This window comes from Elephantulus edwardii, unplaced genomic scaffold (assembly GCF_000299155.1).
Source record: "Elephantulus edwardii isolate Elephantulus edwardi_28Jun2011 unplaced genomic scaffold, EleEdw1.0 scaffold00054, whole genome shotgun sequence".
Classification (NCBI taxonomy): domain Eukaryota; kingdom Metazoa; phylum Chordata; class Mammalia; order Macroscelidea; family Macroscelididae; genus Elephantulus; species Elephantulus edwardii.
The window spans coordinates 5,172,832-5,187,595 of record NW_006399804.1 but is presented as its reverse complement, the minus strand read 5'-3'; the positions used below and the strand labels follow the sequence as shown (position 1 = coordinate 5,187,595).

Here is a 14,764-nt window from a genome sequence, read left to right as displayed (position 1 = left end):
CAAAGTATGTTAGACGGAGCCTCAGAATCCTTGCCTCCAAGGAGCGACCTGGTTTAACCCTTTCCAGGATAAATCTGTTTGTTTTCCTAGCAGTCCATGGTATTCTCAATACTCTTCTCCAGCACCACAGCTCAAAGGCATCAATTCTCCTGTAACTTCTCAAAATTCATTTTAAATTCAGAAATATTTTACATAAAATTTTTAAGAAGTTACACATAAAGCAGAACTTTCTTCTTATATTAATAGTAGTGGGAAAAAGCTATAACATCAGTCTCAAAGCAAAACTCTTGAAAGATACTCAGTTATCTTCATAGAACTGAAGGTAACGTTAACATGCTAATAATTATAATTATTATACACATACAAGTATAGGACTATATGCAAAGTATCACTTTTCAAAAAGCTAAAACAACAAAAAAAAACATAAGACTTATTTTTAAAATATTCTTACATTCTGTTCTGCCAGTGAGTAAACAAGCTGTGGAAGAATGCCACCCTTCACGACTGCTTCTGCTAGGTCATGATTATAATTAGCCAGTCTCCCAAGAGCCAAAGCTGCAGTCTGTTGAATTGTTGGGACCACATCCAGAAGAAGAGGCCTCAGCAAACACATTACACCTGAGCAAAAGAGCAGAAATTGGCTAAATATAAATGAAAAAGCAAACATATCATTCAAAGTCTATCAAGACAAGAAAACTGGGTTAAGAATTGTTTAATAAATAATATGGACTGAAACACTGCTATGGTGGGATAAAGTGGATAAATAATAATTACAGTTTAGTTCTTTTACTATATGTTCTAACTAGTATTTCTGTCTTATTAGTGGTATTTTAGCCTAACATTACAAGAAAAGTAATCATGTAATTTTAACTAAAAGAAAGTACCCTAAACCTTCTAAATGTTCATTAATTTACATCAAGTTGCTTGATTAAGAAACTATGCTATAGTCTGGAATGAGTTGCACTGCAAACTGAAAGGTCATTGGATTCTGGTAGTTCAAATTCACGAATGCCTCTGAATGTGGAAAGGTAGGTACTCTCCTCCTTTATGATTTACAGACTTGAAAACCTGATGGAAGGTTACTGAGTCAGAATCAACTCTAAGGCAGTGAGAGAGGGAGTGATCCAACTCAAAAAGGAGCCCTGATGGTCTACTAACCAAAAGGTCACATTTGGAACACACAAGCTGCTCAAGAGAAAACATTTGTTAAAATATATGAGAAAATTGAGTATTTTGTTAAAATTTATGAGTCTGATACTGATTATAGCCCTCTGTCAATGTTGAAACAGCAGAAAACTCACCCCAGTGGTTCAACTTTAAAATAATTGTTGTTGTTGTTGCTGTTGTTATATGACTATGACTCATAGCAACCCTAGGAACAAAAGCCCTAAACTTTGCTTTATCCTGAGCCAATCTCACCATCTCCAACACACCTGGTCCCATTATCACAGTCTCTCTATTTTATCCAGGGTCTACCTCCCTTGTGGTGACCCTCTACTCTTCTAAGCATGATGTCCTTCTCCAAGGACTGGTCCCTCCTCATTGTATGCCCAAAGTATGTGAGAGGGAGCTTCAAAATGCTTGCCTCCAAGGAGTAACATGATTTTACCCTCTCTAGGACAGACCTAGATTGTTCTTTTGACAATCCTATAAGGTGACCAGTGGTGCCAGGGAGACACTTACTCCTTGTTGTTGTTGTTTTTATGTGCCGTCGAGTCACTTGTGACCCTATGTACAACAGCCCTAAACTCTGCTCTGTCCTGTGCCAATCTCACTGTCTCCGATACACCCATCCCGATTACCCCAGTCACTGAATCAATCCACCACATAGAGATGCCTTCCCCTCTGCACTGTCCCTCCACCCTCCCAAGCATGATGTCCCTAAGGACTGCTCCCTCCTTACAATATATCCAAAGTATGTCAGATGAAGTCCCAGAATCCTTGCCTCCAAGGAGCCGCCCAGTTTAACCCTCTCCAGGATGAACCTGTTTGTTTTCTTAGCAGTCCAGGGTACATTCAATACTTTTCTTCAGCACCACAGCTCAAAGGCATCAATTCTCCTTCTATCCTGCCAAGCCATTGTCCAACACTTGATGCATAACAAGTGACTGCAAAGACCATGGCCTGTATCAGATGCACCTTAGTCTCCAGAGAGACACCACTGCTCTTCAGTGCTTTGGAGAGGTCCCTAACAGCAGACTTTCCCATGGCAATACTGGCCACTGTTACCAACCGTGTTGACTGTGGAGGTAAGCAAACTAAAGCTGTAAACAATCTCAATCTCTTCACCATCCATCCTGATGCTGCCAATTGGTCCAATAGTGAGAATCTCTGTCTTCTTGATATTGAGCCTCAATCCATATTGAAGGCTGCAGTACTTGACCTTCTGCAGCAAGCGCTTCAGGTCCTCCTCAGTTTCAGCAAGCAGGGTTGTGTCATCTGCATAACGCAGATTGTTGATAGGTCTTCCACCAATCCTGACACTACATTTCTCCTCATAGAGCCCAGCCTCCTGGATAATCTGTTCTGCATACAGGTTGAAAAGGTATGGAGACAGGACACATCCCTGGCATACACCCTTCCCAATTTTGAACCATGCAGTGTTTCTTTGCTCTGTTCTGACAACTGCCTCTTGGTCCACATAGAGGTTTTTCATTAGCACGATCAAGTGTTCTGGGATTCCCATTCTTCTCAGAGTCAGCCACAGTTTGTTATGATCCACACAGTCAAATGCCTTTGCATAGTCAATGAAACACAGATATACTTTCCTCTGGTATTCCCTGCTTTCAGCCAAGATCCATCTAACATTAGCTACAATGTCCCTAGTATCAAGACTCCTTCTAAACCCGGCCTGGACTCCTGGGAGTTCTCTGCTGATGTGCTGTTCCAGTCGTTTTTGGATGATCTTCAGTAGAATCTTGCTTACATGTGAAATCAATGATATTGTTCTATAGTTTCCACATTCTGTTGGGTCGCCCTTCTTTTGGATGGGAACAAATACAGATCTCTTCCAGTCAGTTGGCCAAGTGGTTGTTCTCCAGATTTCTTGACACAACTTGGTGAGCACATCCACCGCAGCATCTGTTAGCTGAAATATGTCAATTGGTATACCATCTACTCCTGGAGCCTTATTTTTTGCCATTTCCTTCAAAGCAGCCTGAACTTCATCACCATAGGCTCTTGCTCATATGTTGTTTCATGAAATTCTTCTGTGTCTGCCAATTCCCTTCAATACAGTGACTCAGTATATTCTTTCCATCTTCTTACTTACTCCTTAGACTGACTAACTATAAAGAGTCAAAAGAGCAGCATTTGTCTAAGGATAAAGCCCTGAAGGAAAAGCAGAATGATTAATGGAAATAAGAAGTACAAGGAGGAAGGAGACAAAATACAATCACATTTTAGGTATTGTTACTAATGTTAATAAACAATATATATGACTGAGTGAATAAAAACCAACATGCTTTGTTTAAAAAATATTAACAACCTCAAAATCTCTAAAAAGCAATTCTGCTCAATCCTATGAGACTGCTATGAATCAGAACTGAAGTGATAGCACTAAGTTTGGTATTCAGTTAGACATTGTTATAGAAACAAACCATTTTGACAGTAAACAATGACAACACAAAAATAAACGCTGTCAAGATTCTTTTAAAAAAATTATATCCAGAAGTGCTTAAATAGAATGTCGTTGTTGTTGTTGATTACCATCAATCTGGAACCAACTCATAGCTAATTCTCCAGCAGGTTCACAGAGGCAGTTAATTGCATGAGAGGAGATGCTCATCTTTCTCCTGTGGAGCAGCTGGTGGATTTGAATCACGTGCCTTTGAGATGGCAGTGCTGCTTCTTACCACTAGGCCACCAGAACTCCACTCAAAATAAAAATATTTCTAATTAGGAATAGATAAAAAAGAAGACAAACAGAACTCCCAGTCCACACCTATTCATACATACAAATTCTAAAAAACCAAACTATGCAAAAATAAATGGCATTTTGTGAAAGTTGATAACCATTACCAGTGGGTAGAGGAAGGCTATGCAGTCTTCCAAAGCCATGCAGGCCCAAGTGCTCCTTCACTCCTTATCACCAGTGTCCCTCCCCTCTCCTACCCACACTATTTTTAAGCATGGGCTACCCTGGCTCATCTCAATGACCCCAAAATGCCTTTGATGGCTTTCCTAGAGTCAGAGGAAACAGCTCTCTAACCACAGGCAGGACAACTTGGATTCTCAAGGAACGTGCATGCTCACACTTGGTCTTCTGGCCAATCTCTTTACTGACCATCCCCCAACCCTTCTGGGTGGTCCTGTCTCTATCCACACCAGTGCCACTATGAGAATCAACTATCCAGAGCTTCTGCCAAGCCGAGTCTCTCTTGCCTTTAAGCTTAAAACTGCAACAGTCAATGACCACTTATAGGCTGATCTGACGTCTACCCAGGTAGTCAGGTACTTTACCTTTACCTGTGTCGGAGCATCAAGAAGTGTGTGTAAGAGATGCTACACAGGTTCCAGGTAGCTGATGTCTCATATGCCCCAGAACCTCAACTGCACCATCTCAGTGCTCTTTCTGACCATGGTTCAATTATTCCTGCCAGCCTTTGAACCTGGAAGCTGTGGTCAGACTCCTAGTCCCAAGCCCACCTTTAGGGACTATCATTTTCCCGGCTCAGGATCCTGTGGGTACTCAGGACCCACTAGGCAATATCCTGTTCTTGCTGACCCACTACAAAACCCCACTACCCTGAGCACCCATGTGCCTCAGAAGACTACATTTCTTATTCCCTCTTTGGTGGTAAAAGACTGCAAGTCAAGGATCTTGTCAGAGTCCTAAGCACTGGTTATTATCATACGTGCATTATCAGTGCAAAAAATAATTAAACAGGGTATATTTTACCATAGTCATAAATGCAAAATGGTGAATGAGAATGCCAATAAGTGAGGAGTAAATATTACTAAATACCAAATGCAGGGAATAAAGATCATTGGTGGTATTTTTGGTGCTGTCAGATCAACTACGATACATAATGATTCCATGAACATTAAAAATTTTAACCTATCCTTTATCATCTTCACCATCTCTACCATGCTCAAGTCATTCCTGTAATCACTGTGTCAATCTGAGACTTCCTCTTTTTCACTAACCCTCTACTTTTCCCAACTTGATGTCTTTTTCCAGACTGGTCCCTTCAGACAAGCCAAGTATGTTAAATGAAGTTTTACCATCCTTGCCTTGAAGGAACAGCCTGGCTGTACTTCCTACAAGAATGGTTTGTTCTTTTAGCAATTCATGAGATATTCAAAACTCTTCAAAAACATCACAATTTAAAGGCATCAATTTTTCTTTGATCTTCCTTATTCATTTTTCAACATACAAATGCATATAAAGCAACTGAAAGCGTGATCACGGCTGGACTGGGCAAATCTTAGTCTTGAAACTGATATTCTTGTTCAATAGCACTTTGAAGAGGATGATAGCTAATTTTTCAAATGCAACATGTCTTTGACTTCTTGACTGACGCTACTTGGTGTTGACTGTGCATCCAAATCAAATGAAGTCATTTGACAATTTTAATCTTTATCCCTCATAATATTGACTACTGGTCTAGTGGTGAGGTGTTTTTTCTTCCCCCTTGATGTTGTAATCCATATTGAAGGGTGTCATTTTCTGTTCTTCTGCAGTATATGCTTTAAGTCTTCTTCACTGTCTGTAAGCAAGGTCTGTAAGCATTTGCCTAACATAGGTTGTTGATGATTCTTCCTCCAAAGCTGATGCCACATTCTTCAAGTCCAGCTTCTCAAGGTCTTTGCTCAGAATACAGACTGAAAAAGACAATGGGAAAAGAATACAACCCTGATGCCCAATCAAGCCTGAAACACTTCTTCCACTCACTTAAACTTCCAGGTATTAATCAATAAACGTTACCCTCTACACCTGACCTCTACTTAAATTCTTATGATGTTTTGAGTATATCTCAAAAAGATACCAGGTTTCATAATTGTTATAAGGACTAAATAGTGTAGTTTTCAACAGTCAACAAGAACTTTTAAGAAACTCCTGGAAGTAACAGACAGAGAAGACCATGCAGCAATTAATAAACTTGACTTCCAGTTCCAATTTTGCCATTAATTCATTTTGAGCTTAAGTACTCACACTATCAAAGATACACTACCTACCTACATGAGCTGATAAAAGAATTTTTCAAGATATGTGAAAATATTTAGAAAAGTATTTTCTCTTCTCTTCAGTCTAGCTGGAGCTATGGTTATGCAGACTTAAAAGTCAGAACTAATGAGGGTTTTGTTTATTTCAGTCTATTAAAATATTTTGAACAATTGCAGTATGCTAAGCATTATATTAGGTGTGGAAGTTATATTTAGTGGAGAAACTGTAAATAAATTATTATATTGTGACAGGTATTCTGAAAGTTAAATATGAGGAGTAAAGGAGCCTAAGTCAAAAGAATTAACTGTGATGACTCCGACAAGGTTTCCTTGAAGAATCAACACCTAAACAGTACCATATAGGATTAATAGAAACTCATTCACTCAACATTGCCCTAAGGTCAAAATCAACTCAGATGACCTTCCAAAAGGTTTCCCAGGCTTTACATCACAAGGAAGGAAGCTGTCCATCTTTCTCCCTAGAAGTCATTTGTAGATTCAAACCATTAGGGAGATGCTGCCCTAATGATACTGAGTTATCAGTGTAACTTCCCATGGACTATGACATCAGAGCTCCCTGAAAAGAAACTGGTTAGGCTTAACAGTTGTTGTATGTGCCATCCAGTCAGAAACAATCCAAAGCTGACCATCCAGTGGGTTTTTTTGGGGTTTTTTGTTGTTGTTGTTAACAAGTATTTTTTTTATTTTATTTTAATAATTTTAATGAACATTTACAGAGATTTTGGATTTCCATTCATTCATTGTTGCACTTTTCTCCCTGCCCAGCCCTCCCCTCCATTCCCCCACTCCCCAGTTTGCTCCTCTCTTTAAAAAAGTAAAAGAAAAATTCTTTGTTTAGTATACAATCCCCCCCGCACCCCTCCCACCACCCCAGGTACACTGCACTATGCACCTTTAATTCTGGACTCTTGTGATAACTGTAATACCCTACTATTGCTTTTAAATTATTCTCTCCCTCATCTGTTTCAATGCAGAATACATACTTTATCCAGTTTTTCTCAGTCTTACCCCAACCCTGATATCAGTCCCATTCTACAACAGTGGCACCATGCAGTATTTATCCTTTTGTGACTGAGATATTTCACTGAGCATAATGTCCTCCAGGGTCACCTATTTTGAATAATATTGCATGAGTTCTTTGTTTTTCAATGCAGTATAGTATTCCATTGTGTGAATATACCACAGCTTCTCTATCCATTCGTTTGTTGATGAGCACCTGGGTTGTTTCCAACTCCCTGCTATTGTGAACAAAGCTGCAATAAACATAGGTGTGCATATATCTGCTTGGATGTCAGTTATGGTCTCTTTGGGGTATATTCCCAGTAGTGAAATTGCTGGGTCGAATAGTATCTCTATTTGCAACTTTTTGAAAAAGCGCCATACCACCTTCCACAGTGGTTGCACCCCCACCAACACTCCCACCAACAGTGAATAAGGGTTCCAGTTTCTCCACAACCTCACCAGCATTTGTTCCTTGCTGTTCTGTTACATTTTGCTATTCTGACTGGGGTGAGAGGATATCTCATAGTTGTTTTGATTTGCATCTCTCTTAGAGCTAGGAATTTTGAACATTTCTTCATGTGCTTGTTGGCCATCTGAATGTCTTCTTTAGTGAAGTGTCTGTTCATATCCTGTGCCCATTTTTCAACTGGATTATTTACCTTTATCTTGTTGTGTGTGGTGCCAGTAGGTTTTTAGGGCTGTTAGTCACACAAGAGGAGACTGAACATCATTCTCCTGCAGAGATGCTAATGGATTTGAACCATATGTCTTTGGTTTGGCAGCTCAACTCCTTACCCATTACACCACCAAAGTACCCTCTGTGTAGTTAGTATAACTAGTACTAACTAGTTAGTATAAAAGGTATCCATGTAGAAATTCAAAGGTTCACATTCAAAAATAAAGTGGTAACAAAATACTAAATAAACAAAATACTAAATTTTTTTTCCAAACATGTTAAATCTGTAACGTTAAGATTTGATAGGCAAGTTTTGCTATTTCTAAGCCCTATCAATTCTAAGATAACAAGAGAGATAAATGTTCATGTAGAACAAGGGTTTGGAAGACAAAATAAAACTTTCCGTAACGTTTTTAATAAATTATTATTTGGTGCATATAGTTTATAATTTTTCTAGATCTCTTGGCACATTTCCCACTTAAACTTTATAATAAACCTCTCTATTCCTATTTTTTTCATTTTTTTAAATTTTATACTGGTTTACTTAACAAAGTTCATATACATTGTTTTTCACACTGGATCTTTCCCCTTTCCTATTTTTTTAATCAATGTTTTGAGTTCATTATCTCTTAACAGTCACAATTAAAACTCATTTTGTAAAAATAAATTAAAAAGAAACTCATTTTGTATGGCTAAATAAATCAAACTCAAACAGCATCATTATTAAAATTTTTTAGTATTGCTCTGCTAATTTACTTTCTGTTTCAATATTCTTTAAAACAGGAGGCTTTACAAGAGAATTACGGTATATTCTAGGACCTGTTTGAAATAAACTATAAAGATTTATTAGTTTTTATTTTTTCATTGGGTATTGAGATTTTAGACAGTTAATCAATACCCACAGAAACAGCAACCAAAACATCAAATTATCTACTGCATTGGGCAACTGGTACAGAAGACCTCTGTAAAGTGTTAAAAAGCAAAGATGTCACCTTGGGGTCTAATGTGTGCCTGACCCAAGCCATGGTATTTTTAGTCACTTCATCTGCAAAAGAAAACTGACTGATCAGTATGGAAGGCAAAAGGTGAATATGCTGTTTTTATGTGCCCTCAAACCAGAACCAACTCATAGCTGACCCGCCAATGGGTTTTCATGTTGGAGAAGATTGTCCATCTTTATACCATGAGCATCTGGTGGATCTGAACAGGGTCTATGCATTGGCAGTACAATCCCTTACTATCTAGTCACCAGAGCTCCCTGAAGAAGAATACATGCCTTTTATTTATGTTGAAAAGATAGACATTACAGCATGTCAGCAGAACCAATACCCCAGTAAGAACAACAAAATTTAACAGAGCAGAAAACATCAAATGTTGGCAAGGTTGTGGAGAAACTGGAATCCTTATTCTCTGTTGGTGGGAGTGTAAAATGGTGCAACCACTATGGAAGGCTGTATGGCACTTTTTCAAAAAGTTGCACATAGAAATACCATTTGACCTAGCAATTCCACTACTGGGAATATACCCTAAAGAATCCATAACTGCCAGCCAAGCAGATAAATGCACACCCATGTTTACTGAGGCTTTCTTCACAATAGCAAAGAATTGGAAACAACCCAAGTGTCCATCAACAAATGAATGGATAGAGAAACGATGGTATATTCACACAATGGAATACTATGCTGCATTGAAAAGTAAGGAACTCATGCAATATTATACAAAATGGATTACCCTCATAACAATGAAAGAGTTTTTTTTTTACTTTTCAGGGAGAAGAGTGAATTGGGGGGAGGCAGTGGGCAGAGAGAAAAGTTCAACAATGAATGACTGGAAACCCTAGGTCTCGGTAAACTTTCATTAAAATTAATAAAAAACAAATGGATTACCCTGGAGGACATTAAGCTGAGTGAAATATCTCAGTCACAAAAGGACAAATATTGCATAGGGCCACTGTTGTAAAATGTGACTGACATTGGGATTGAGGGAAGACTGAGAAAGAGAGAATAAATGATGCATACTGTATTGAACAGAAAAAAATAGTTAGAATATTAAGACTTTACTAATGTACTTTGGATATGTTATCAGGAGAGATCATTCCCTGCAGAGAGACATGATGGTTGTTTTTAAAGCAGTGGCTGCAAAAGTGGGCTCAAACATAGCAAAGAGTGTAAGCATGCACAGGCCCAGCAGTATTTCATTTTGCTTTATGTATGTTCAATCACTATGTGTCAGAGCCAATGCAGCAGCAGCTAACAAAACGTTAATCTGAAGAGCTTCACCCTGCTATGATAACGCATAATTTTTTAAAGGGTTAAGACTTTTAATGACTGCACTATTAGAGCTCATCAGCTAGTTATAATTGTGGGAAATATGTAGCTACTGTGTCCCATTAGAAAGGACAGTTTGGTTTTTTGGTTTTTTAAAACACCGAAAATGGTGGTTTTCTTTCCATAGTTGCACATTTTCTTACCCCCTCTCATCTTCCCCTGCCCTCCCCACATATATACAATGCCTAATTATATATTCCTTTTAGTCAATTCTTCCCCTCATCTGATCTGATGCGGTGTTCATTATCTATCCACTCTTTTCCCATTCTCTCCCCAACCCCCTTAAGTCTCCTATTTTTATAACAGCAGTGTTATGCAGTATTTTTCCTTTGGTAACTGAGATATTTCACTCAGCATAATGTCCTCCAGGCTCCCCATGTTGTGTAATGTTTTATGAGTTTGTTGATTTTCAATGTGTAATATTCCATTATGTGAAGACACATATCATTTGAAATCAACAATACATATCCTTGCCCCAATCTATAATCTATATCTTCAAAAGAGTTATATATCTCGTGTTCTGAAAACTTCTCTTACAAGAGTAGGAAAAATGTATAGAATTACAGTTTGCACTGGGTAAACTGGCTGCCCAGGACCTCTTTAAAGTGCTCAAGAGATAGAATGTCAGCTTAAAGACTAAGATGTACGTAACTCAAATCACAATATTTTTAATAGTTTCCTTTCAAATTCATGTTACATTTGGACAACGAATAAGAAAGACTGAAGGAAAATATTTTAATTTTGCTGGTGGTAAAGAATGCTAAATATCCCATGGAATGCTAAAATAACGAACAAATGTGTTTTGGAGGAAATGCAACCAAGGAACTCCTTAAAAGCAAGGATACTTTGAGCATGTTGTCAAGAGGGGCAATCCTTGCTGGGACATCATGCTGGGTGAAAAGAGGGTCAGTAAAAGAGAGGATGACCTTTGAAGAGATGAACAATGAGCTTATGCAGGGTGGAATTCTAAGAATGGTGAAGGATAGGGCAAGGTTTCTGCCTGGTGTTCATAGGATCACTATGAGTCATACTGACTTGAAGCTCTGGTGACTTAGTGATAAGGAATTGAATCCCTATGGGAGAAAGACAGGCAACCTCCTCCCTTTTAATTTATTGTCTCTGAAAACACTAGAGAGTGAACTATGGGTTGGTTCTAACTCAATAGTAAACAACAGTACAACAACTTGCCATGTTTTACACCTTTACTGTAAAATACATATGAAATATTAGTTTTCTATTTCAGCTCAATTTTCATATATAAATAGCTGACAAAGAAACTTATTATATCACTAAATACAAAAATACTTATATTGTCGCTTTTCTTAGATTATTTTAGAAAACTCCTAAACAGACTTATAAGTGGCCTGGTACCACAAGACATTTTTTTTAAATGTTTTATAATTAAGCAGCCACCTCTAATTGCTGAAATTCTGCAACTGGTAGAAATAACAATGTATAATCATTCCTCATATGCTACTGATTATTCAAATATGAGAAGTATCAAAATCTATTCTTAAACTGTAAGATATAACAAATGAGGCAAATAAACAGGGCTTGAAGGTACATAAAGCCATTTTATAACAAATACTAAACTTTTACATGTTTTTATGCTCTTTACTTAAAAATGGATAAAATCTGAAATGTTAATTTTTTAAATAAAAAAATTTCAATATTATAGACATGTAGTGTACATTCTTCTTTCTAGTAACCATTTTTATTAGAAATCAGTAAGCTAACGCTTGCACAAAAACTCTAGATATGAGAATTTTCCAACATTTTAAGTTTGCTTTGATAATTCTTTTGAAACTGTTTAATATGATAAATTTTCTTTTGAGTACATCAAGTATAAAAAAAAGAAGATATATAAATTAAATAAAATTCTATTGTCATTTTCATCTTTAATGCTTACTGAATGAATACTTAACAAGCAGACTATTAGGTTTGATCAGTATGGAAAATACTTTCAAGTAATCTTTAATCTATGATATATATTTATTACATAAATAGTTTATTAGCAGACAAAAGTTAGAAAATAACAATGAAGTCTTCCCAGACAGGGGGACAATATGTTTAAATAAGGAGTAAAAGGTATTATTATCATGTGCTATCAAAACAAAAGCACTTTTTGGGAGAGGAGGGAATCTTGATCATTAGTGCATAATTGATATACATACATTGTAACTCATTTGAAAGCAATTTTAAATTCATGGTAACATTTTAAAAAAACTAAAATCACTAAAGAAATACTTAAATCTGCATAGTATGAAATATATTAAATTCCTCAAGAAAAGAAAAATTTTAGCATGCCATCAAATTAAGTACAGCTAATTTCAAAATGTTACCTTTTATTCCCTTACTTGTCCATTACTTTATAGGCAAGGCCCTAAGAAGAAATAGCTAGGTAGTTATGAGTATAATTTCTAAGTTACTCATACTCTGATAGTCACTTAGCTTTACAATTTGGTTTGATTAAATTCCAGAATATAATCCATACTTCATAATTATGACAAAAGGTAATGTGACAGGACTAGAGTAAAAAGCGATTATTCTCTATCTCAAATATTATCTCTAGCTTAATATTTCAGTATTTTGAAAGAGCAGTAGTCATTCTTCGTATTCTTCAGGATTTTTTTAAAGTGCTTTAGTTTAAGAGTACGTCATGCAGAAATGAAAGATTTGTAAATACTCAGTGTCCATTTACAAAGGTCGCTGAGTAGTTTTATAAAAAAATCACTCTTCCTTCATTCTAAATATATACTTTCCCCAATGAAACTATTTAGGGACTAAAAAGCAAACTTCTAGAGATCAAATAAATTATCACTTAAGTGCAATAGTGATTTTGTTCATAGAAACCTAAGGGAAATACCATATTTTATCCTGTCAGTAAGTCTTCATTTTTTTTTCATTTCTAAACTAATTAAAGTGCATTTAAAAGACAGTGCACTTCCTAGGAGCTGAAGATTTCTTCTGGCAACAAAACAAAACTCACTGCTATTTGGTCATTCAGATTAATAGAGACCCTATTGGGCAAAGTAGAACAGTATTACAGGGTTCCAAAGGCTGTAAGTCTTTAAGGAAGGAGACTGTCACATCTTTCCAAGCAGCTGGTCTTTTCTGGTGGGTTAAACTGCCAACTTTTTGGATAGCAGCTAAGCATTTTAGCTGCTGTACCTACCACCAGGGCTCCTTTCCCACGACACAGGAGCCAGAAAATATTTACTTATCTGAGTTCAGCCGGTAGTAAGCTCATCCTTAATTATTCTTATAAAGATGGCTGGTAAAGAACCACTAACACTTTCTCTGTTTATGTCAATTGACAGGGTGCAAAACATGCGTGCGCGGTCACAAGCACACACAAACTATGGAACGTAGAGAAGTTCAGACTGAGAGATGATGGAATGACAGCAGCATGGGGGTTCTCAAAGACAGATCTTTATCCTTTGCAAAAGACTCATCTCTACCATAGCTCTTTCACTAACTCAATACGATAAGTCAACCACATTGGAATTCCTTTACTGTGAGAAAGTTGAAGGTGATCAAAGGCAGGGTGACAACAACAGCCCTGGGACAAAATTAGTCTGATAAGTGTTTATTCCCAGATTATAAAATGACTTCCAGGCAATTAGTATGGCTTTAGCTTTCAACCTGACACTTGCCTGGTTGCAATAAAGATGGAATTAGGGACTTGGAGTCCTTCTCCCACCAATCTGGAATCTTTAGCCTCTCTGCCCCACACCCAGAAGACCCGCTTAAAAAAAAGACTGAAACGTTTCTATAGTTCCTTAGGAATTGAAGAAACTTAGGGTCCCCTACCCAACAGATAAACGCACACTAAGCGTGGGGCACGAGGCAACAGAGCCGGGAGTGCAGGGCAACCTAGATTTGGTTTGAGGGCTCACCCGCGTTCTGCAGCGTCTCAATGTTTTGGGGTCTAGCTGCCAACTCCGCCACCATCTGCACGAACTGGGTCCGGGATTTCTGGTATCGCTCGAACACTGCGAGGCAAAAACAAGGGAGGAGCTGGACGGCCGCGTTGCCCCCTTCTCCTTCGGCGCTCCCGCTGCCATTGCCGTCGAGGAGCCCCGCCGGCCTCACGCCCTACCTTGCAGCACCTGCCTCTGGCTCATGGCGCTCGCAGTCACGCTCTGCACTCAAAGACCCTCCACGGCGAAAGCGGTTCCTCGAGTCCGTGCACAGAGCCAGCGGCTGTGACCGTTCAGCCTCTGAAGAGATCCGTGTCTCTGTGTACGCACGTCTCCTGGGCAACCTACCGGAACCGGAACGCGGCCGTCTCGCGGCAATGGCCCGTCTCCGCCGTGACGTCAGGCGGCGGTGCCCGGCGCCCGGCGACGCACAGGCTGCCGCGCCGCAGCGGATGGGTCCGCAGAGCTCCCTTGGGAAGGCTGCTCCGTTGCCAGAGGCGTGCGCCGTCGGGGGTTGTTCTCCCGGCCGGCTGGGCGCCCTATACAAACTATGCGTCACAAAAAAACAGTCCAGAAACCAAACTCAGGGTAATCTCCCTGATTGTAACACACGCTGGGTGCAGTTTACCACCTGTGCGGAAAGTATG

The 14,764-nt window shown here is 38.6% G+C and overlaps 1 protein-coding gene across 1 annotated transcript in view; it reads right to left on the bottom strand.

The window, feature by feature from the left end:
• Positions 1-14,321, bottom strand: part of SPAG6 (sperm associated antigen 6) — a 151,462-nt gene extending 137,141 nt beyond the window's left edge. The window contains exons 1-3 of the mRNA XM_006887060.1: positions 14,297-14,321; positions 14,094-14,189; positions 452-618 (exon numbers count right to left, since the gene is read on the bottom strand). Of these exons, the coding sequence (XP_006887122.1) occupies positions 452-618; positions 14,094-14,189; positions 14,297-14,321 (288 nt within the window). The remainder of the gene's footprint in view (positions 1-451; positions 619-14,093; positions 14,190-14,296) is intronic.
• Positions 14,322-14,764: the final 443 nt, after the last annotated feature.